At 54.6% G+C, this 23,501-nt stretch overlaps 3 protein-coding genes across 10 annotated transcripts in view; 2 read left to right on the forward strand and 1 right to left on the reverse strand.

Moving 5' to 3' along the window:
• The window catches only part of GAS7 (growth arrest specific 7), a 209,353-nt gene extending 202,660 nt beyond the window's left edge, over positions 1-6,693 (forward strand). For all 5 annotated transcript variants that reach the window (XM_059147264.1, XM_059147267.1, XM_059147268.1 and 2 more), the window contains exon 14: positions 427-6,693. In XM_059147264.1, the coding sequence (XP_059003247.1) occupies positions 427-540 (114 nt within the window). In that variant the 3' untranslated portion in view covers positions 541-6,693. The remainder of the gene's footprint in view (positions 1-426) is intronic.
• A 2,851-nt stretch (positions 6,694-9,544) lies between these two features.
• On the forward strand, positions 9,545-17,269 carry RCVRN (recoverin). The gene is made up of 3 exons (XM_059149886.1): positions 9,545-11,255; positions 14,055-14,166; positions 16,794-17,269. The coding sequence occupies exons 1-3, from the start codon at positions 10,875-10,877 to the stop codon at positions 16,907-16,909; spliced, it is 609 nt and encodes a 202-aa protein (XP_059005869.1). The 5' UTR covers positions 9,545-10,874; the 3' UTR covers positions 16,910-17,269.
• Positions 17,270-21,587: 4,318 nt separating this feature from the next.
• The window catches only part of GLP2R (glucagon like peptide 2 receptor), a 43,660-nt gene continuing 41,746 nt past the window's right edge, over positions 21,588-23,501 (reverse strand). For all 4 annotated transcript variants that reach the window (XM_059149271.1, XM_059149269.1, XM_059149268.1 and 1 more), the window contains one exon: positions 21,588-23,297. In XM_059149271.1, coding sequence (XP_059005254.1) covers positions 22,959-23,297 — 339 coding nt within the window. In that variant the 3' untranslated portion in view covers positions 21,588-22,958. The remainder of the gene's footprint in view (positions 23,298-23,501) is intronic.

The following is a 23,501-nucleotide window of genomic DNA, read 5'->3' on the forward strand; positions in this document are numbered from 1 at the left end:
CATCCTGGGCACCTGCGCCGGTCATCCCACACGTCAGCTGTCAGCCCAAGGACAGAGAAGGCCGTGACAGTTAAAAGAGCTGAGACCTTATCGCCTCCCCTGGCAAATTTCTTGCCAAAAAATAAATAAATAATCCAGAAACGTTCCAATTCCCTGAAGCTAAGGTTCCATCGGCCCTGTTCTGGGATGTTCAGGTGGGGACAGGTGGAGGGGGTGGTCCCGGACCTGGAGCCCTGGGGCCCCCTGCCTAGTCATGCAGGCCCTCGGGCCCAAGGCAGAGTGCAGTGAACGAGACGCAGCGTGGGGACGAGAGCCCCGGGGTTCTCCGCTCTCACACCCCTGTGCACCGCCGAACCTTGCAGGGGTCTTTGCTGTCCCTGGCATGGCCGCAGGCTCTGACTGTGACCCCTTCTCCGTCCCTTGCAGACAGTTGAGCCTGTGGACCAGCTGCTTCGAAAAGTGGATCCAGCCAAAGACAGGGAGCTGTGGGTCCGAGAGCACAAGACAGGCAACATCCGCCCCGTGGACATGGAGATTTAGATGGGCACGCACGGCCCCGGGGGGTCCTGCCAAGGAGAGGGGCTGGGGGTCCCATGGAGAGGAGGTGGCCGTGCCCGCCACGGGGCCCGCTGCCGAGTACACCTGCCCTCCCACCCACTGTCCTGGTCCTGGTCCTGGTCTGCCGAGCCGGGGTGATTCCAGAAGGGAGGCCCTGCTGGGAGCGGCCAGTGCGCCCAGGCCGAGAAGACGGATCCACAGCCCCGCCCTTGTCCCCAAGGCGGAAGCCCCCCGACTCCTGCGCTATGTTTGCTGCACCAGGGACACACTGAGGCTGGAGCTTGGTGGTCCCTGCCGAGCCCCGCAGGGGTCACCTCCCCACCCAGAGCCAGCCGCGTCACCCACGTGTGCCCCTGGAAGCCCCGAGGCCCTCTGTCTAGCTGGTCCCCTGTGTCCTGGGCTTTGGATGGTCGTGGGGGAAAGGTCCCTGTCTCCAACCAAGTATCACGATCAGAATTGTTGCAGGAAGGCACCGCTCAGCTCAACAGCCCCCCCACACCCAGAATTCTTTGCAGCCCAGCCCACCCTCTTCTATTTTTTTTTTTTTTTTTTTCCTGTCGCATTCTGGGAGCTCACTTCCTGGCTCTTGGCCTCTTTTCCATCATCTGGGGTCTTGGGAATAAGGCCTGGCCCCTCTCCGCGCAGTCAGACCCTGCCTGGAGAGGTCGGGCTGGCACTACCTCATTCAGCACAAGTCGGAGTGTTGAGTCACGTCTCACGCTAGGTCAGGCATCTCCTGTCGAGTCTCCGGCTGGAGACCCCATTCCATCCCACACTTCCCTGCTTCCTCAGGGAGGCTCCCGCTGCCCACCCCTGCCCCCGTCCCAGGCTCCTCACGGGGCTGGCCCAGTCCCCTGTGGGAGATGGGTTGGGATGGCTCTCGGTCACCCCTGCCCATCCCCCGCAGAGAGCTCCATCTGCTTGTGTTTGGGGCGCGGGGGGGGGGGGGGGGGTTCCCCGTGTGGCTTTCTCTCCCTGGTGGGCATGGCACAGGGAGGACAGGCTCTCACGGTCTCCACGGGGTGTCCCCTTCCAAGCCAGTGTCCTGCCACCCCAGCCTCATGTTGTCCTGCACGTTCCGGAGCCCCGCACGGAGCCCTGCTTGGTGCTGGTACCGCCTTGCCCTTTCCCCACCTCCTCATTCCTGGGAAACGCGGATCTGGGCGGGACATGAGAAGCATTCAGGACACCGCTCATCAGTCCCTCCCTTTATAGAAACACAGCAAACCCCGTTCTCCACCATGTCCAACCCTGAGAATCCACACCAAGGGACCTGAAGAAGTGGTGACACTCCAGTGTCCACCCACACCTCACACCCCGAAGGTGGTCACTTGGCCAGCAGGGGACAGATGCTAGCCCAGAACCCACGCCCTGAGAACCCATCCTTCTTCACTCATCTTTCCCCTTGAGGACTTTGGACGTCCAGCACCCATACGCCCCCTACAAGGGTAGGGTCCTAAGAGCACAACTTCTGGGTCCCTCGGTCTTCATGCCAGGAGTTGATGATTCACTCATCTGGAGTCTTTTGTCACCTCGTTCTTTCTCTGAGACAGAATTAGGCTCTCACAGTTTAGAAAGATGCCCAGTATCCTAGAGTAAGCCACGCTTTGTCGCTTGTCCTGTTGAACCATCCCAACCAAGAAGGTCAGTGTGGAGGTTGGATCTGTCCCTGACAGGAAGGACCGCTCCTTCGGGATTGGGGGTTGGGCCATGACACCAGCAACTGATTTTAGGATGTTCTGTCTTGGTTTGTCTATGAACAATGGGTGCTGGTAGGAATTGCCTTGTGACCGAGTGGACTAATTTGTGGGTGATTTTCAAGTGCTCAAGCCAATAGCCTTGTTACTAACATAGATATTTTGAGTGTGATACGGCTCATTGGTTTTTTTTTTTTTTTTTTCTCCCTTGCGAGGATTCCTGAGTCTTCTGGTCCTCCCTGAGACAGGGGGGAGGGGGCTCTCTTGCCTCTCCAGGGGAACCTGAATTGGCCCAGTGTGGGTTTTCTGAAGTCATTCTTCCCCGCCTCCTAACCACCCCCACCCCTCAGCCCGAGCTCATTAGCCTCCTCACATTATTTTCTTTTTTCTCTGTGCTCCTTCCTTCATCAAAGAGCTTAGTGAGTTTTGGGGACAACACAGGGCAGGGGAAAGCCCAGCATCTCTCCTTTCTGCATAGACGTATGTTTTCTCCGGGAGTCTGGCAGGTCAGTAACCTTGACCTTCATGTACGAGCGTTCTTTGCAAAGTTGAGGTTTCTAGGGATTCTCTCTGTTGGGCTGGTAGACCTGCATTCATTTGTTCGTCCACTGAGCAGATACTGGAGTCAAGCCAGGCATCCTATGGGCACAGAACTGTAGCTACATGCAGGACACACGCTCTTTCCCCGTCTCCTCTGTTCTCTGTGGAGGTGGGGGCTCTCTAGATCTCTCTGTGGAATGGGAGCATGGCACCCCTTCCACGTTTAACCCCCTTGGAGCCTGTCATCCTAACTCAAACCACCACCGGGTGGTGTTTCCTGGCTGGGTGGAAGGTGGACCCTAAGGATGGAATCCCTTGTCCCTCACAGTCTGGATGCAACTCAGATCTCAGATTTCTCTCGTTTCTTTTAAATAACTCTCCTCACTTGACAGGAAAGAACGAAGCCCAGGGATGCCCCATGAACCCAGGGAGTGAGGAGCAGGGTCTGTTAACGGGGCTCCCACTCTGGGTGAACCAAGACGAGGCTGAGGTCTAGAACACCCCAGGGCTCCAGAGTAGCCCTCTATCCAGTTCCTTTATTCTTGTCAATGTCGGTGTTCAGGATAGAAGAGCGTGTGGCTGGGCTTGTGCTGAGTGTCTGGAATATTCCGGGCACATCCGTGGTCCTCTAAGAACAAGTGAGCCCTTTCTTCCTGCCTCCTATAAGACATGATTGCATTTGATTTTGGGTGGGGGGGGGAAATCTCTAAGATAAATGGTGTCCAAAGTGCGTTGGTTGGCGCAACAACCTCCAGGCAAAGCCACTTGTTCCTTCCGTCACTCTTGATCAGTCTTGCCAAGCCCTGGACGACCGGACCACGAGGCCAGCTGCCCGTGGGACCACCTTGGGCCTTCTTTGTGCCTGTCGGGCCAGGAGGATCTCTGCCCAAGGAGGCGCTTCTCCCTGGGGCTGGTTCATGACCAGAGCGAGCAAAAAAACAAGTGTCCACGCTCCCAAACCAGTGGGGAGGACGGCTGTTTCTCTTCCCTTTGTGAAAACCAATCAATTACTAGCTTAGTGGATGGGTACGAAAGAATTTTGGCGGAACCAAAGTCCCTTCTTGGAAATACAAGCCATAAACTTCAAAGGACATCCAAGACTTTGGCTTGTTGATGTGATTTTACTTCCAGCCGTGAGTGGCCTTGACAGGGAGAGTTTAAACAGGATTCTTCAGACCCGCTGATGGTTAGGTAGGTAGGGAAAGCACTTGAGGCGTGTTAAGTGGGGTACAGACCAGCGTATCCCCTGAATCCTCCTGCCCCTCCCAGACCTACCACCTTGGTTTTTTTGGTTTTGTTTTGTTTTTCAGATTGAGCTTTTTAAACATACAGTATTAAAGTTTACTGACCTAGGGTGGAATGCATCCTACTGTATAGGGTTCCATGAATTTTGACAACCCTGCAGTCTTACAACCACCACTGAAATCATCATCCTGTTTCTCTCACGCCTGAAAATTCCCTCCAGCTCCTTTAAGAGCTGATCATCCACACCTGCTCCCCTTCCTGCCCCCCCCCCCGGCGGCCCCCAGTAGATTGTCAGACCCTATGGGGTTGCCTTTTCTAGAATGTCCTATGAAAGGAGCCCCTGATGTAGCCGTCGAGTCTGGCTGCTTTCCCTTGGCTTCATGCTTCGGGTCACCCATGTTGTGTGCGTCCCTATCACGTCCCATGTCTCGTGGAATCGCACGCTGTCACACGGGCGAACCACGGGCTTCCTCGCTTGTGAAATGCGTTGTTTGGCTTGGAGGCTCCGGGCCTGGGGTCCTCGGCTTGTTTGCACGGCTGCTCCCTGTGCTTCCCAAGGCTCCTCCAATGCCAGCCGTGCCCGCCATCATTCTTGGAGCTCACACTTGCCCTCATGGTTCATTATAGGTTTTTGTGCGGAAAAGGGCTGGGGGGCTGGGGGAGGGGTGCCTCCCACTTCTGCTGCATCCCAAAGCTTGCACCTTGGCTGGTAGATCCATGCACTCCTGGGGAGGGAGGGGGGCTCGCTTCAGCTCACACGGCCTTCGACTTCTACTGAGCCTCATGAGGGGGGCGTGGAAGGTGAATGGACAGAGTGCGGGTGGAAACACAGAGGGCAACCTTGGGCTGGCCGTGACCTCTCCCCGGATCTCTGTTCCTCCATCAGCAGGCCGCAGCTGTGCCTTCTGGTGTCCCCAGTCTCCTCCAGCTACTGCTCTCCCTCCTCCCCTTCTCATTTCTCCAGGTCTGTACCCAACACTATCATGCCTGCCCTGAGCCCCATCGGCATGCTTGTGCATGGTGATGTCTGAAGTCCTCCCTAGAGGGATCCCCTGGTGCTTCTCTCGTTTAGACATGAATGGAGCTAAAATTAAGAGTTTCCCGAGCTGTTGAGAATGAGGGAGTTCTGCCTAGGGCCCTGAAAGGAACAGTTGTACGTCATTACCTTCGGGGTCTCCCCGCCAACCCCGATCTTAGATCTCATGTCCTGAGGTCTATTTCCAAGGACCAAGGCAAGCAGGATGGAGACAAAGCCTCTTCCTGTGAGCTGCTTGGCACTGCTGGACCCTTGCTGAGCTGGTGGTCACACCGAGCCAAGCCTGTGCCTGCAGCCCCCGGGACAGGAAGGGAGTGGCAGATAGTGGCAGAGATGAGCCCGAACCCAGCCAACCGGGCAGGCAAGGAGCATGATCTCCCCACCGCCCGGTGACAACTCCTCCCAATCGGGTCTTGATGGTGCCCTGCTAGAGGAGAGGTGAGCCCTTGGAGGCAACCAGGTAGCCCTCCGAGCCAACGGAAGACATTCCTGGGGCCAGGGCAGGCGGGGAGGGGTGGGCCGTGGAGCCCAAGTCTGCGGGACCCCGTTCTTGGGCACATCTGAGTTGAGTTTTGCCAGGGATGATTCTTGGCCCCCGCCCCCATGGGAGTATTGCTTCTGTCTGGCCTTTTCCTGAAGGTGAAGGACCCCCCTCCTGCTGCAGCAGGTCTGGGTGAGAATGAGGTGACAGGAACGGATGTTTTGTTTTCCCTAACCCTTTTGATGCTGGGGCTTAGAAAGGAGTCCTTGTTGGGAGGTGCCTCTGAGGGGGCTGGGGGCGTCTTTGGGTCTTTCTTTGGGTGTGGTTTGGGGGACGCTGATCCCTTGTGTTGGAGGGGCAGTCCTAACAGGATAGCAGTAGTGGGTCTTCAGAGGGTCTGGGCACACAGGTGCCATCATGGGGATGGAGAGGGAAAGCATTCGGCGCCAGGTTGAGAGCACTGGACTGTCCCCGGTCCACCACCTCGTGGGTCCTGTAACCCAAACTAAAGTCACATTCCCTCCTGGGACCTCCTTACTCCCTCTGTCAAGTAAGCGGAGACACGCCCTTTCCAGCATCACACGCAGCAGACCAGCTGCTGGGAGCTGTGGTCTCCAGGCAGCCATCTGGACCCAGGAGCAGACATTCAAAGGGACACCAGCCACCCTTGGCGACTGGGTCCCAAATTTGCATCTCTTCCCTTCCCTGAGGAAGGAGATGATAGCGGGGTGGGGTAGGAGGGTAGGGGGGCAGTCCTTTCACAGACGAGCACATCAGCAAACCCTACGACAGTGGGATTTTCTAACAAAATAAACTTGCTTATTTGGTCTGTTTTCTGTAACTTTTGCTAAATACTTTATACATTTTTAATGTTAAAAAAGCCGTGTCTCCTGCCAGCATTCCTCATCCCGGTATGAATGTGTTTACTCCACATTGTATATCTTTCCACCCTCTGGCTGCCTAGATCAGTAAATAAAATTGATGTACTATAATTTATAAGTAACACTGTCGAAACTCCGATCCCTATAGAGGCTGTAACCTGCCCGTCCCCCTCTCCCCCCGCCCCCACCTCCCGTAACAGCATTTGTGTGTATTAATGCTAAAGAATTAAATGTTTAAAGGGTTTAAATTTTGAAGGCGTTCGCTATATATACTTGTTTTGCATTATTCTAAAGGGTTTTCAGGAAGTGAGATGCTCTCTCATCCCCCCCCACTTTGGCTCTGTGTGTACACTCAAGATGGTTAGACTCATCCCATGTAAAATAAACTGTCCGGAGACACTGGGTCCTGCTGGGTGACCCTCCTTCCTGGAGGGACTGTCACCCTCTCCTTTGTATAAATGGTCTCAGCAGTCCTCCAGGCTCCCAGGGGTGGCCATAATTTTGTGCCTGATGTCTTAGCTGAGGGCGTCTGGATGTGGACCCCCCACCCACCCACCCACCGAGATGGGCACTGTGCTGCTAGACCCACAATATCTGGCCCCGCTTGGCCCCCTCCCCTTGGCAACTTCTGTCCCTGTGGACGGACGGGGATCCTGGCGGTTCCCTCTTTCCCCATCCGACCATCCATCCATCCATTTATCCATCCATTCTTGCAACAACTAAGCACCTACTACATGCCAGACACGGCTTTAGGTAGTGTGAACACGTCAGCGAGTGGACCAGATAAAGAGCCCCACTCTCCTGGAGGTAGGTGGCTTTCTAGCAGGGAGAGAGTCCCTGCTAGAAAGTCCACAGAGTAACTAATCCAGCCTGGGGTAGGGAGAAAGAAGGACCAGGCAGGGTATAAGTACGGGTGGTTTCTGGGAGGACCCTGGATAAGATGCATTAAGTAGGGTGGGTAGGGACAGCCTCGTTCGCAAGGTGACGTTTGCTCAAAGGCAAGGGGACCTGGGGTGGGGGCTGGGGGGAGCCCAGGAGGTAGCTGCAGGAAGAATGTTCCAGGCAGGACATGGCTGGGTTATAGGCAGTGGGGGTGGGGGAGGGACACCTACTGGGTTGGGGGCAGCGAGGCCATAGAGGAGGGATGGTGGGGGTGGGGGAAGCGGGCCCTTGAAGGGCTTTCACGCTGGGGGGTCCAAGCCAAGGAGCATGGGGCCTGACTTCATGGCTGGAGGGCTGGCTTGCAGGACTGCTGGGGACAAGGCAGAAGCAGGCAGGCAAAGAAGCTGGTCCGAGAGGGGACAATGGTGCCCACAGGTCACGATCACAGAGGAGGAGGGGGTGGTTCAGGGTCTGAATGCGCTCTGAAGGTAGCCCCAACATCTCGACGGATTGGGGTGGGGCGTGACAGGGGGTACCGAGGATGACTCAGGATTTCCGCCCAAGCCACCGACAGGATGGACTGCCGTTTCCTGCAACGGGAGGACCGTGGGAGGAGTGTGCCTTCCCGCCACCCACCCACCCTCCTGTACCCCCTTTCCCGGCTCAGTGCTCACTGGGGTTCAGGCTCTGGTTCCAGGCCATGGGAGGAAGGGCAGTCTTGTCCTTCAGCCCAGAGTAGGGGCAGGTAGGGGAGTGAGGGTGAGCGCTGGGGAATGGCCCAGGCTGGCAGCCCAGACCGAGCTCCTGGCTTGGCGGGGTTGGGGTGGGGAGGAGAGGACAAGGCCAGCCCCTGAGAAGAGACCACATCTCCCCACAGTGAGGCCGGGAGGGGGTGTCACAAACTGAGGTCCTCTGTGGGGGTGGGGGGCAGGCTTCCCCCTAGCAGCCTTCCTTTGGGGTCTGAGGAGAGTTTATGGCCCCAGCTCAGACTTAACAAATCCGTTCACAATACATCATCTCCAACAACTTGTTTGGCTAAGGAGCATAAGTATAAACTCTCCCTCTGATAGAAAATGTTTATGCAGGTTTTCAAACAAACCCCCAGGTCCTGACCCCTCTCTCAGCAGCATCAACACAGCTGCCTGTGGTCCCATCCAGGAGCCGGGCCCCTCGGGGGCACAGCAGCCTGAGGAACTCCAGCCTAAAGTGCAAGGCTGCTTCCCACCTGGGGCTGGCTCCTTCCTCCTTGCCCTCAGCCAGAGCAGAAGGCCCTGGGGTGGGGGCGGGCGGACAGTATGAGGAGGGCAGGGGAGGAACGGAGGGGGGACGGGGGGGGGGGGCTCTAGCTGCCTCCTGCATTAACCCAGGGCCCATCCCCTATCTCGTTGCCCACCTGGTGACCCCAGGTCCTCACCCACAGCCCCGTCACTCAGGCCTCCTTGAGAAAGGAGTTGTTGTGATGTAGTGAGAAGACCCTGAACGGGGAGCCTGGCCGACCAGAGCTTTCCTTCTGGCTTTGCCATGTAGCAGCCATGGGACCCCGGCAGGCTGCCTGCCTTTTGGGGCTCCATGCCTGTAACATCGGCCTCCCCCGATCTGCAGACTCGGTATGGACAGGCTCAGCACCAAGAGGCACTTCTTTTTTTCTTTTCTTTTTTTTTTTTTAAGATTATTTATTTATTTTATTTAGAGCATGCAGTGGGGGAGGGGCAGAGGGAGAGACTCTCCAGTAGACTCCACAACGTGGGGCTGGATCCCCCCACCCTGAGATCATGACCTGCCTGGAAACCAAGAGTCAGAGGCTTAACCAACTGAACCACCCAGGCTCCCCACCAGGGGGCACCCCAACCACCACGGAGACAAGGGGTAAATCCCGGGGGCCTCACCTTTCATGGGCTGGGGTGGGTGGGTGGGTGGGTTGGTTGGTTAGTTTCCGAGTGTGGTGACAGTCCTTTTTCAATTGTTCTTGAGATTAAACGCTTTGCTACAGGACACGGAAAGTCTATTAAAAAAAAAAAAAAAAAGAGGGCGCCTGGGTGGCTCAGTGGGTTAAGCCGCTGCCTTCGGCTCAGGTAATGATCTCAGGGTCCTGGGATCGAGTCCCGCATCGGGCTCTTTGCTCAGCAGGGAGCCTGCTTCCTCCTCTCTCTCTCTGCCTGCCTCTCTGCCTACTTGTAATCTCTCTGTGTCAAATAAATAAATAAATAAATCTTAAAAAAAAAAAAAAAAGAAAAAAGAAAGGTCTTTTATTAAGAAATGATACGCTCTCACAAACTGATGGGAAAAAATAGGAAGTACACACAGACACTGAAACACACCCACACACACACCCCTAGCATTAAGGCCTCCTGAGAAATCCTCTGGAGCCACAGGGGTCAGGACTGAAAAGTCTAGAACCACTGCACCATACTCCCGAATGACCACACTCAACGGCTTTGAACATGGGCAGCCCCTTCCGTTAGGTGCCTCAGGCCTCACCACTCCCCATTGACCCCGATTCACCTGCTTCACTCATCACTGCACCTGCCGGCCCCCCGCGGGCCCTTTAGGTTTTGATTTCCGTCCCAGATGAACAATACCAACAACTAACACGTCTTTAGCACCGACCGTGTGCCTGGTTCTGTTCTAAGTGTGTTGTACATATTAGTTCAGTTTAGCCTCAACGTGACAGTGAGGGACAACTATTATTATGCCTGTTCAGTCAAAGAATATTCACATGGGGGTTCCCATCCTGCCGGGCACGCTGCTGGCAGTGGAGATGCCGCTGGGAACGGAACAGACAGATTCCCTGCCTTCTCGGAGATTTTGTTGGGATGTGGACATGCACAGCACACAGGTAATTCAAAGAGAGTCAGAAGGTGTACCTGAGAGGAAGAAAAATCAAGCGGGGTTGGGAGGTGTGGATGGTTGGGGATGGGGGTGTGCCGTTGTAAATGGAGTGGTCAGTCCAGGCCTTGCCGAGAAGGTGACATTTGAGGAGGCTGAAGGATTAGGAGAGCATTCTAGGCAGAGAGAGGGTAAGAAACACACCTAGGGGGGCACACAGCCAGCAAGCAGCAAAGCTGGGATTGGAACCCGGGCTGGGTCCAGAGCCTGGCTTTGAACGACTACAGTATAGAGCTCAGTTCTTGCCCATGGGAGCCTCAGACTTTGAGGGGGAAGACAGGCTCTGAGCAGCGTGGTTCCCGGAGAGCTGGAGTAAGGGAGAAGGGACGGACACAGGGTAACAGGGAGGGCCAAGGCTTTGGCTCTGAAACTTCTGACCTCCTGTCCTGTCCTCCCCGAAGGTCAAGATGGATTGGCCCCTCTGCTGTCAGCACTTTCTTTTAATCTCGGGGCGGGGGGGGGGGGGGGGTCTTGGAGCTGCCCCACCACCACCACCCTGGCCACTCCTCCCTCCAAGTACAGGAGTGAAGCGGCCACAAATCCTCTAATCCGCCAGCACCTCGGCGACCGTCTCCAGCAGCAGCCGGCCCTTGGCGGCCGGGAGACCACGTCCCTCCCACCCGCCGGCCCAGCCACCGCAGCCCGGCCGGGCCTGCGCGGCCTCACCCATGGGGAACAGCAAGAGTGGGGCCCTGTCCAAGGAGATCCTGGAGGAGCTGCAGCTGAACACCAAGTTCACAGAAGAGGAGCTGAGCTCCTGGTACCAGTCCTTCCTGAAGGAGTGCCCCAGCGGCCGCATCACGCGGCAGGAGTTCCAGAAGATCTACGCCAAGTTCTTCCCCGAGGCCGACCCCAAGGCCTACGCCCAACATGTGTTCCGGAGCTTCGACGCCAACAGCGACGGCACCCTGGACTTCAAGGAGTACGTCATCGCCCTGCACATGACCTCGGCGGGCAAGACCAACCAGAAGCTCGAGTGGGCCTTCTCCCTCTACGACGTGGACGGCAACGGGGCCATCAGCAAGGGCGAAGTGCTGGAGATCGTCATGGTCAGTCTCCGCCTCCGCATGGCGGGCCTGGGCTCCGCCGGGGTCTGGGGTCCTGGACGCGGTGGGGCCGGGGCTGGCCAGGCGGAGCTGGGGGATGCAGGCGCTGGGGCTCCCGGGCTCCAGGTGCACGGGGTCTCCAGGACACTGACTCGGATGGAGGCTGGTCACTTCCCCACAGCCTCGCCTTCCTCCTAAAGAAGAATCTGGGTGTTTCCTGTTAATTATATAGTGTTTTCTCCCTTTCCTCCCTGTTTCCTTCCTTCCTGTTTTCATTAAACTGTCCTCCCAAACCTCCAATGGCACAAATATATAGTCTTCCACAATTAGTTTTAAGTACATGTTTCCAATACAGAGTATGAAGGAGGCTAACTTGGGGGGCCATGAAATGTGGGTTCCTAGTCCTCATGGTCTTCATTGGCTGGGACAGGCCATTTCACACCCCCCCACCCCCCCCACCCCCCCACCCCCCCCACCCCACCCCCCCACCCCCCGGCTTGGCTTCCTCACCCGCCAGCTCCGGGTTCTGGACTGAGCCACCGGCTCCTTGCCGGCGCACGCTTCCAACACACCCTCCTTCCTGTCCCCACGGGCCCTGTGTCAGATCATCTGTTGTGAAGACTTTAGGGGTCTTAGGAAAAGCTTTATTTAAGAGGTCAGTAATTTGTGAAATGTGGCAGTGGATGAAGCAGACGGCTGGCGTTGCCCTTAATCTCACCATCTGGAGGGAGCTACTGTCAAACCTGTTGCTATTTATCTTCCCGGCCCTTTATCTGTACATAAATTTAAAAAATAATTTTGGAACGGTGACATATCTGACCTTTTTTCAGTTGCTGTTTTATGTTTCCGCTATGAAGGTATCTTCTTCAAAACCATCTTGAACTGCGGCTTCGCATTCCGTCTCATGAAAGGGCCATCATGTTACTTAACCAGCTCTGTATTTTTGGACAATTGGGACATTTCTGGGGGTTTTTTTTTCTTTCTTTTTTTTTTTTTTTTTCCTGAGGTCATTTGTATTTCCCTTCACTTGGTCTCTTTTCCTGGCATCTCTGAGCACCCCCCACCCACGTCCTTGCTTCATTCCTAATTCTCTTCCCGGTAAGAGGAGAGAACGTCGTTTGTGTTTTATCTCATCTTTTGGTGCTTTTGTACACCTGCTTGCGTTTGCACGATTCTCGCCCTGACGAGGAGAGACCACGGACCAAGTGGCCAAGCAGGCAGCCTGTGGGCAACAAACTCGGCTAGGGCCTCCCGTAAAGAGCGGGAAACATCACCTGCATCTGGGCACACCACACCCCCGGACTGGCAGGTGGCCAGGGACAGGGAACACGACCTCAGAATCCCCTGCAGGATGCCAGACCCAGCAGCGGCCTAGAGCTGGTGCTCCCGGGGGGAAAAAGAAGAGGAAGGGGAGGGCCAGGGAGGGGCAGGTCCCATAGAACCCAGGGCTGAGGCAGTGCAAGATGAAGCCCAGGCTCTGTAATTCACTAGATCACAGGCTCATGGCCCCGGGAATCCGACGCTACGGGTTCTAATCCCAGCCCTGCAACCAACTAGCTACCTGGTCTTGGAAAAATCTCTGGGGCCCAGAGTAGAGACCAACGGCTCCTTCTCCCAGACCCTGACCATCTGTCCTTGGAGTCAGAAGGCAGACGGAGCAGGCAGGCACTCCCAGGGTTTAGCCCTGGGGCGCACGAGGTTCCCCAGGCTCAGGACTGAGAGAGACATTAGGGGAGTCACCCCCTACACTTCGTTGCTGGGCACCCCTGGGCTCTGAGCACTGCCAGCCCAGCCTGCCGCCCGGAGCTGCCGGCTTTGCTCCTCTTGCTATAGCATGTGGGGGAGGGGGCGGGGGCTAGTTTCACAGGCATTCCTGCCCCTGCCTGAGTATCTACAAGCTGTTCCCGACTCCCACCCAGCACGCCTGTCTGCACCCCGAGCTTGCCCCCACGCTGAGCATGCAGGCTGGCACAGGCTCGGGACCACCGTCTGAGTGCCCACTCCAGCCTGGCCGCGCCGGGGGTTACTGAGCTGGTGGGATCCTCGTAACCTGGAGCGCGGAGGGCACACGGAGACCCCACCTCGTCCCTCTCCCTTCCCCAGCCCCTAGGATTCCCTCCAACGGTGTAGGCCGAGAATGAAGGTTCTAGAACCAGCCTGCCTGGGTTAGAATGTCTGCTCCTCTGCTTCTAGCCGGGGAGACGTCTAGCCGGCCAGTGTGCCTCAGTATCTTCATCTGTAAAACAGGACTGATAATGCCCATCTCATAGGGCTGCTGCGGGGGTGACATGTAAAAAGGCTTAGAAGTGTGGTGTGGGTTAGGTTTTGACGAAGTTTAGCCGTTATTACCGCTGGGGGACCTGGCTGGACAACTGAGGCACGACCCGGACCCCAAAGAAGCCAGCTGATAGTCTAATACTTCCGGGCGGTAGGGTTCAAGGTAGCGGTTCCCCAGCTGCCACCTGGGGGCTGCTGTGGAATCATCATCATTGTCATCATCTGTTTCTTACCCTCATTTTTTTAATAAAAGGGAAGTAATGTGTCTATATGGGCAGGAAATTCAAAAAGTACTGAAAGGGACAAAACATCTGTTAGCAGATGCCTTCACCCCTCCACCCCTCCACCCGTTCCCTGTCCCTTCTGGGATCTCAAAAAGACAGGTGTCCTGGCCCCACTCCCCTCCTCATAGGGGCAGCCTGGGGCCTGGGCATCTGCATTTTAGCCTCTGCCACTGAGAGGGCAGGTAGGGGGATGCCCAGCCCCTGCTGCTCCTTCTGATAATTTCCTCTTTCTTTGGTGCAGGCTATTTTCAAAATGATCAATCCCGAGGACGTGAAGCACCTCCCGGAAGATGAAAACACGCCAGAGAAGCGAGCCGACAAGATCTGGGGGTTCTTCGGAAAGAAAGATGATGGTGAATTCTTTCCCCTTTCACAACCTTTGGTTTGACAGTCATAGGCTCTTTCCCAGAGACCCCAATGAGACTGGTTCTCCGAGGACCAGTGCCTGGGCAGGACCAGGGACACTTCATCCCAGCATGCACTGAGGGGCTGCCTGAGGTCCTGGGGTGCCTGGGGGGTTGGGATGGTAGGGGTCAGTAAGCAGACAGGCCAGCTCTGCTGCTGATGGGGACCGATGCCACATTCCCTTTGCTCTTCCAAGTCCATCACCCCCTGAGCTCTCTGGGGCAGAGGAAAGGCCCTGAATTCTGGAGCACTGGGGAGGGAAAGGCAACTTAGAACAGTGTCAGCACCCAGGGAAGGCAGTGGTCAAAAGTCAGGACCGCAGCTCTGTAGGCTTGCGTGCACGTGTGCTGGTAGGGCTGGAGGCACAGCAAACCACTTTCTGTTTAAACGGATTGCTCATCCATCCTAGACACTGGGGTGCACTTTACTTGGTTTCCAGAGTGCTTTCTGCATAGCTGGGACAAGGCAAACCTCAGCCCGGTCTGCGTCTGGATTAGCATCGAGTACAAAGGAAGTGGGATCTCAGTTTACCTGCTTTCACTCCAGTGAGTTAGTCTGGGTCCCCCTGAGAAGCAGGGAGGTTCATTGAAGGAGGGCCTGGGGGTGGGGGGGAGTGGGCAGGGAGCTGGAGGAGCCTGGGAACACCCAGACTGTAGAGCAGGTGGGACTCTGGGCACAGAGAAAAGCAAGGACAGAAGACTTGAGGCTCCCACCCTTGTGGGAAAGCTTTGGCAAAGCCCCCGGAGGCATCCTCAAGCCCCCTTCTTCCAGGGTCCAGCTTGTCTCGGTCAGCTGCCTTGGTCCGTCTTGGACTGGGAGCAGCCCGTGGGCAGCTGGTTTCTTCCTGAAAGTAGCGATGGATTCCAGAACAAGGCAGCTGGTCTGCTGGTCTGCTGGGACGTGATGGTCATGGCCAAGGCAGGGAGGATACTGTAGAAGGGGGTGGGGTTGGGCGGGGTGGAGGGGGGCTGCAAGCTCACATGGCCATCAGGGCCCCCGGAGGGTGAAGGGAGAGGAGCCCTCTGATGTGGAGGAACTGGCCAGTTGTGGACAGTGGACATGTGGCCTGGTGGTTTCCTGCTGGTTGTAGCCACATAGGGATACGAAGCCTACTGGGGCTTCATCACCTGGTTCTCTAACAGAGAGGTCGGCGGGAGATTTTGAACATCTGAAGTGTCTCACTCTAGGACCTACGTATTGGCACCCTTTGTGATCTTGGGGGCTGGCCTGAGCAGGACGGTAGCTAAGGGCAGGTACAGATGGACTGGGTTCCACTAAGCTGCAGTCCAGGAAGAAGGCTGAGAAGCAAGGAGCTCACTGTCACTGGGGCCAAAGCTGGGGGAGGCAGGGGAGGTCTGGGCAGAATATTTAAGGAGGCACTCATTCTCAGCTGCTACTCCTGGGCTCGCACCTCCCTGAAAGTAAGCACCTCCTTAATTTTCGCTGGGTAGGTGTAGTAGTCCCTGCCCTGATGTTACCCCCCCCCCCACAACACCTTGAGGACCTTCCCCTCCTCCTCCCTTGCAAACTGTGGCACACCTGCCCCCCACCCCCGTCTCTGGCTCTTTAATCCAGGTCTGGCAGGTGTCAGGTCCCCTGTTCTACTTGTTAACCTGAAAACTGGCCCAGGTAAAAGTCAGAGTCAAGGGAGCCGGGAGACCTGGAGACCGGTGGTGTGTGGGGGCTGCTATCTTCAGATGTCCCCTCTGGAGACGATGCCTCACTCCCCAACGGGGCCCTGACTGTGGGAGTTTCAAGCTCTGTGTGAGGCTGATAGAGCAGCTGGGGCTTTAAAACCCAAATTTTATTGCCCTGACCAGAGCTGGACCCCAGAGGGATTAAGGATGTCCAAGTGGAAATCCGGTTGGGTTCAGCTAAGCTTTGTTTAAGCTTCTACTATGTGCAGGCACTGTGAGCATCCCCGTAAGCAGAAAGGAGCACCTGTCTCTTTCCAGAGTTATTTGGACGTGCAGCTGTCTTCCCCATCAGACCAAGAGTCTCCCCAGGGGTGGGGGCTTTATCTCACTCCTTCCTGGGCCACCCCCTGCGGTGGCCTCCGACCCAGCACAGTGGCTCTGGCACAGAGAAGCTGTCAGCCCTGTGCTGGGAAGGAGGTAGAGAGACCGCTCTCCACAAGCCAGGCTCTCCCTGGACCACACCGGACCCCTCATTTTTCAGTCTCTACTCCTGGATGGATCTTGTTTCCCCTCCCACATATCCATAGAGATTGTTGGCTCTGCTCCGTCCCCCAGAAGTTTCCCCCCCAAACTCCAAGCTTCCGCACTAGGGTAATAGTCAAAATATTTAAGAACCTGCGGGGGGCAAAGGCACCGACCAATCAGAAGAGGCCGTCACAGAGGTTATTAACCCTCTCGCTGCTGGTTGGTGGGGAGGTCCAGGCGTCCTGGGGGAGGAGCTGGGTATGCAGGGGCGGAGGTCGGTACCCTGGGAGGACACCGAGACTCAGTGTTTTCGTAACAGATACCTCTGCACTGGGCACCCTGGCCACTGTCAGCCTCGCCACAGCTTGAAACAGCTGATCCTGACTGCGACCCTTTCCCCCCCAAATGCACAGATAAACTTACAGAGGAAGAGTTCATCGAGGGGACCATGGCCAACAAGGAAATTCTGCGACTGATCCAATTTGAGCCTCAAAAAGTGAAGGAAAAATTGAAGGAGAAGAAAACCTGATGTCACTGCTCGGCCCCGCCCCCACCCCTCCCCCGGCGCAGAAACCCCGGTGAGCATGTGAGCACGCCCCAGGGGCCAAGGGGGCTTCCTAGGCCTTAGCGTCCCTCCTATTTTATCACACCACCTCCTCTCCCCTGCCCTCGGCCCAGGCCTCCATGATAATCCCAGGATTAGGTCACAGGAGTCCTCAGTATCACCCCCGTGTAAGCTCCTTTGTGGGTTGCTGGGTAAGCAGTTTCCAATAAATGCGAGAGGAGCTGGGCACCCAGCTGACCGGTCATTCTTGAACTGGAAAAGGAGATATTTTCTGATGGCTCAGCCTCAGAGACGAGGACGAATTGCCCCTGCAGTCATGGGCCAGGGTGGTGGGACCAAGGTGGAGACTGGAGGCTGCATGGGGTGGGGGTTGGGGGGGACTATGGACCTAGAAGAAGCCACTCCAGGCCGTGTGGTGACCCTGGAGATGTGCCAAGTGCTGCGGGAGGGGCTGGCTCCTTCAGAGGGACAGGGAAGGTGTTCCCGGATACACCGAAATTAAGGCCCAGTGGACTGTGCGGGGGGGGGGGGGGGTGCGGGGAGCATGGTGACCCAGAGGGCAGCCCACAGAGACCCTGAAGGAGGAATGAGCATGCCCAGTTCTAGGGTAGAAGGCCGGTCCTGCCGGAGAGTGAGGGAGGAGCCTAGGAAGGAGCTGAGGGAGGAGGGAGAGCCAGCTGTGAGTTACCTCTAGAAGGTAAACAGGGACCAGACCATGCCAGGCTTTTCTGCAGCCCCTGGAAAGATAGAGGTTCCTCATGGGGGTAGTGGATACCATTATGGGGTTTGAAGTAGGAGGGACTTCTGTTCGGGTGGAAATAAGTCAGAGAGGAAAGGCTGGGGGCAGGGAACCTGGAGACTAGCTTTTATAGTCACCCGAGGGGTCCTCAGTGGAGGTGGGGGGCAGACTTGAGAGAGTGGGATGGCTCTGGAGATACTTAGAAGGTAGCATCTTCTTGAAAGGCTGCAGGAGGAGGAGGGAGGAGCAGTATGGCACAGGTGTGTGTGGTCCGGGTGCTGGGTGAATAGAAATGCCATCTACCAAAATGGGAAGGTCAGGGAGGGTCCCTGGTTTCAGATGGTAATGGCAGGTTCAGGTTTGATATGGTGGGAGAGGTGGGGGTGCTCATTTTAAAGGCGAGGAAAAGGAGACCCAGAGACAGCAAGTAGTTTCCCCATGATGAGTCAGCTAATAAGCAAAGGCGGGCCAGGGCTGCCCACTGGCCTATATCACCTTGTCAGAGCTCCAGAGCCTGGGACACCTTGGAATGCCCCCAGTGGGCTCTCAATATCCTTGTTCTCCTTGTTGTGAAGGCCCATCTACTCTCCAGCCTTAAGTTCCAAAATGAGGTCAGAAAAATATATGGAGGTCCCAGACACTTCACTGAACTATATGCAACCACCCCCTGTCCCTGAGGCAGGGGAGTCTCCACTTATGAGTGTTGGGGGTGATCCCCCTTCCTCCTCCCTGCTGGTTTGAGTTTGAAAGCAGAGACACTGCATAATAACCTTGTGGGTCTATGGTTCAACGAGAGACATAAAGGGGCCACTGGATCTTCTAGGTCCAGTGGAGAGCTCAGCAGTGCTAATGCGACTAGCATGTCTTCTGTTAGTTTGGGGTGGCAGGGCCACTCAGGCTGGGTCCTGTACAACTCTAGGGTACTCTGTGGGAAAATGCTCAGAGAATCCAGAAGCAGTGCAAAGTCCAACTAGACTGAAGAAAAGAGAAGGACATGGAGGTGGTGTTGAGCTATGTCATCAGGACTCTTCTGGATCCAAGGGACAGAAGACCCAACACAAACTGCTATGGCACAAATAGGAATTTATCAACTCATTGAAAAGAAATCCCAGGGTAGCACTAGCTTTAGGTCTGGTTTAATCGAGGGGCTCCAACAACATCTCAGGGTTCCTCTCCATCTCCTGGTCCTGCTCTCTGCCATGGTGGCTCCATTATCAGGCAGGCTCTTATGGTTCTGGCAAGATGGCCACCAGCAGATGCAGGCTTACTTCTTTATGGTTCTAGTGTCAGCAAAAAAACAAGAAAAAAATAAGTGGCTTTCTGTTGAGAGTCCCAGCTGGAGTTGGGCTCTCATTGGCCTGTTGGTTCTCATTGGCTCTCTCAGTGGTGAGAGACTATCTCTCAGTAGCTCTCATTGGTCATGTGCCCATCCCAATATCTGATGCCAAGTAGAGGTCCTGCTGGCATTGGCTAAGCAGATTTTTGTGGCCAGCCTTGGGGCTGAAGGTGGAGTTGAGACAACTCAAAAATCATGAACTGGGAGTCGGGAGATGTGAGGTTCCCAAGAGGAAAGTTTGGATACTATTAGTATAAAAGGAATAGATTGTAAAAATAGAGGTCCATTCCAGAGACCTTGGGGGAAGTCACTTCATGTCGGAACTTCTGCTTCCTCACATACATGTAAGCTCCAGGGTAGAAATGGGTCTGTTCAAAAACAGTAACCCAAACTGCTCTCCCAGGATCCAGCCTCTTGTGCAGTGACCACTTGGTATGTCTTAGCAATCCTAGGTGGTGTCTCCAACAGAGTCACCTGTAGGTCCATCAATGCCAGGTGCCATTGTTATATCAGACAACACATTCTCACCACAACTGAGGCTACAGTATTTCTGAAGTGCCCGAGCTATGTGCTGGGCTGCTGGTGAACCTTCTCGGTTATAATTTATGGTTTGGACTACGGGGAGCACCATGTGTCACAGAAAGAGCTTTTGCCATTGTCTCCTGGCAATGGCTCTTTTAGATGTCATCCGTGGCTTCCCTTTGCTCACCAGGACTCAGACCCTGTCCATGGAGCCACATGGGGACACAGACACTATACTGCCCACTCCACCTCCATTTCTGTCCCTTGGAGGCCACACAGATTTATCAGATGAGCCCAGGGAAGGCTCTGTTGGGATGCCCACCCTTCAAGAAACAAAACTAAACTAAAAACCTCCGCAAAACTGGACCAAACACACCTATATCGATTATTGCTCAGAGTTGTGAGAATCAAGTCTGTTTTTAGGGTAGAATTTCTGAGCTATATATGTCACAGGTGGAAAGACCTGATTATTTGGACTTCAGAGGATTGTGAGTTTTTTTTGGCGGTGGGGGGGGGGTGAGGGGGGTTTCACCTAGAAACCTTCTCTGATGTCTTCAACCCTGGTCACATATGAAAACTAGTCAGGTGGCCATGGCCCTGAAACACAGGCAATAGAAAACCAACAGATAAATTGGACCTCATCATGACCAAAAGCTTTTGTCATCAAGAGAGAGAAGAGACAGCTTATACAATAGAAGGAAATATTTGCAAATTATATATCTGATAAGGAATTAAAATCCAGAATAACCAAAGAAATTCAACAACTCAACAACAACAACAAATACTCATATAACCTGATTTTTAAAAATGTGCAAAGAGCTTGAATAGACATTTCTCCAGAGAAGACGGGTCAGTGGTCAATGATCACATGAAAAGACACTTAATATTTTTAGTTACCAGAGAAACTCAAATTAAAACTACCCTAGCTATCACATCATACCCGTTAGAATGGTGATTATCAAAAAAGTAGAAAGTAAGCGTTGGCAAGGAGAGGCGGATAAATTGGAACTCTCATGCATCCTTGGTGGGAATACAAAATGGTACCGCTGGTGGGGAGAACAGCTCGGTGGTTCCTCACAGTGTTAAACAAAAGGACCGTATGACTCAGCCGTTCTCCTTCTAGACATCTATTTTCCCTAAGAATTGAAAATAGAGGCTCAGACAGAATCTTTTGCACACACTTGTTCACAGTGGCATTATTCACAGTAGCTAAAATGGGGAAGTGACCCAAATGTCCAACAACTGGTGAATGGATGGAAAATTTTATCCATACGATGGAATATTACTCTGCCATTGAAAGGAAGTTCTAGTATGTGCTTCAACACAGATGAACCTTGAGAGCACGGCTCTGAGGGAGATAGGCCGGTCACAAGAAAACAAATACTATGTGATTCTGCTTATGTAATGTGTCTCGGGTCATCACAGGAAGTACAATGGCAGTGGCAAGGGGCTGGGGTGGGGACATGGGGTGTTGGTGTTTAATGGGGACAGAGTTTCAGTTTGGGAAGGTGAGAAAGTTCTGGAGATGGTTGGGCAATAGTGTGGATGCACTCAATGCCGCTGAACTGTAGACTTAAAAATGGTTAAAATGGAAAATTTTGTGTTACATCTATTTTACCACGGTTAAAAAAAAAAAAAGAATAGAATCACTCAAGAGTCTATAAAAATACCAACGCCCAGGCTCCTTCAGACCAGTTCCGTTCAGAATCTCTGGCTCAGGCCTAGGTGTCAGTGTTTCTAGAAAGTTCCTCAGGAGATTGTCATGCCAGGATTGAGACCACTAGGCCAGATCTTCAAAGCAACAAGCGGAGTGAATGATCGAGACGGTGGTTGAGATGAGGAGAGACATTTATCTCCTGCCCTTTTGACCTTTGTCCTCTGTCCCTTACCCCTCTGCCTACTCCTCTCTGTCCCCAAAGAGGCTTGGTGCCACAGCCCTTTCTTCCAGTCCTGTTGGAGAACAGCGCACCAGGTTCTCCAGGGCAAAAGAGACCTTTAGCAGCAGGGCAAAACATGTGTCAAAGAATCATCCAATACAAACCAACTTAAATAAACTTGTTACTTTAATGTTTAGCAAGACAAGAGCAAGCGGTGTGTGTTTCTATGTGTGTGTGCACGCCACCCCCATTTACCGAGTGATGAGTGGGGAGGATTATAAAAAAGTTCCATCGCCTATCTGAGGCCAGGTAATGGACCCTGGACAGCATCAGATGTTCCCGAAGACATCTCTGTCCTGTGTCACTGACGAGTGTGTGCTGAGCACTGGCTCTGGACCCGTTATGCTGGATGCAGACTAAGAACACAGCAAGACCCTAGATCTCTAGGAGCTAACGGACCTGGCCGGAAAAGGCAGGGACATTGGAAACAAGGAGAAATTGGAAGGACACGTTCTTTAATGATTTAACGAGGGATAACCTGGGCACCGAAATAAGACTGTGTTTGGTTAGGCACTTGCCTAATGCTTCTGCTTCAGTTTCTCCTTTGGGAAAACAGAGCTGGGACTCGGGGCGGGGAGAGGGCCAAAACACGCAATCACCAAGAGAAATCATATTTTGGCAGAATCGTCGAAAAAATAGAAATTCACGCCCAGAAGTCCATGATGGGTGAGATGACAACATTTTCAATAAAGTCAGGATCAGACTCTGCCTTTGCCTGAGCTCACCTCGCTGGTCTTAACCCTCACCCTGGCCTTGTCCTAATAAAAAGTTATCTTTAGAAATGGCCCATCTGCAGCAGCTTTATGGATTTTAGTGTTTAAAATGGGTTAAAAATATTACCTATCTCAACAATGGGTTTTGTTTTGTTTTTTTTCCCGGTGCTATTTTAAATCTGGTACCTAAACCGAGTTCCTCACTTGCCTTATGCTAGTCCCTGCCCCGGAGTGCTGTGTCCTTGACCATGGAGTTTCCAGGTGAAATTCCCCCACGTAGGACTTAATTCAAATTACAGATAATGCATACTCCACAGGAAATACTTCCACAATAAGATTATTCTTGTATCGGCAATGCCAACGTAATTGAGCATTATGTATTTTAACTGCTAAACCTGGCAGCCAGACTTGTGAGTACCCTACCTTCCCCTCCCGCTGATGTAAGGCAGGATCTAGTCCCATGGCAACGGACCCGCCCGCCCACACATGCATTTTGCACACTCTAAAAGCGACACTTCCAGGCGTTAACGCGTGTTTCCCTGGAATGTTCTTTCTGTGGTTTCGGCTGTGCGGTCTCAGTCACTCAGCCTGACCCTAATCCCCCAGGCCCTGCTCAGCCTCCAGAGCACCGTCCACGCCGGGTCTGAAGCATGAGACACCTGGGCATGAACTTCCTGCCAAAGTGGGCATGGTGCGTGGGGGAGACTGATGACTCTGCACTGTCCCCTACCACCGGGGAGCAGAGCCGGGGCGGTGGGCCTCCAGCCTAGATCTCGCTCTCTTCGAGAATCTCCTCCATGGTGTGGGTCAGGGTGAAGTCCCCCTCGCTGCTCTCGGATACGCTGCTGCCCCTTGGCCAGGCTGTGTGTCCCCGCGGGGCCTGGGCGTCCCGCCCCCCGAGGCCGTGCATGGACAGGTGCAGGAGCTGCCCATCGCCGCCCGATGAGGTCTGCAGCTTCTGGAGCGTCCCCGTGCCGTCCGCCTGGGACAGCTTCTTGGGACATTTCCCCAGGAATCGGAAGTTCTTCTCCAGGACCCAGGCCCTGCAGCCCAAGTGGCGGGCGAGCAGGAAGCGGACCCAGTGCTTCCGCAGCTCTGCCTTCACCTGCGGAGGGAGAAGAGGGCAGGTTACTGTGCTGCACGAGGCAAGGGACACCTGCCTGGTGGACAGGTCGCCCCCCGCCGGAAGACAGGGGTGGCAGCAGTGAGCAGGAGAGAAGAGGGTTTTGCTGTCCGGAAGTTAACATTCTGGTGGGTGAAAGGGGATTGGAAATATCACCCACTCCTAAAGCCAGGTGGAAGCCACGTG

Source organism: Mustela lutreola, chromosome 15 (assembly GCF_030435805.1).
Source record: "Mustela lutreola isolate mMusLut2 chromosome 15, mMusLut2.pri, whole genome shotgun sequence".
In the NCBI taxonomy this organism is placed as follows: Eukaryota; Metazoa; Chordata; class Mammalia; order Carnivora; family Mustelidae; genus Mustela; species Mustela lutreola.

What these genes read in the sequence shown, in the direction of transcription:
- RCVRN (XM_059149886.1), top strand. Translation starts at nt 10,875, where the DNA reads ATGGGGAACAGCAAGAGTGGGGCCCTGTCCAAGGAGATCCTGGAGGAG. An exon ending in AAGTGCTGGAGATCGTCATG is followed by an intron (nt 11,256 to 14,054) that starts GTCAGTCTCCGC and finishes TCTTTGGTGCAG; the next exon opens with GCTATTTTCAAAATGATCAA. An exon ending in CTTCGGAAAGAAAGATGATG is followed by an intron (nt 14,167 to 16,793) that starts GTGAATTCTTTC and finishes CCAAATGCACAG; the next exon opens with ATAAACTTACAGAGGAAGAG.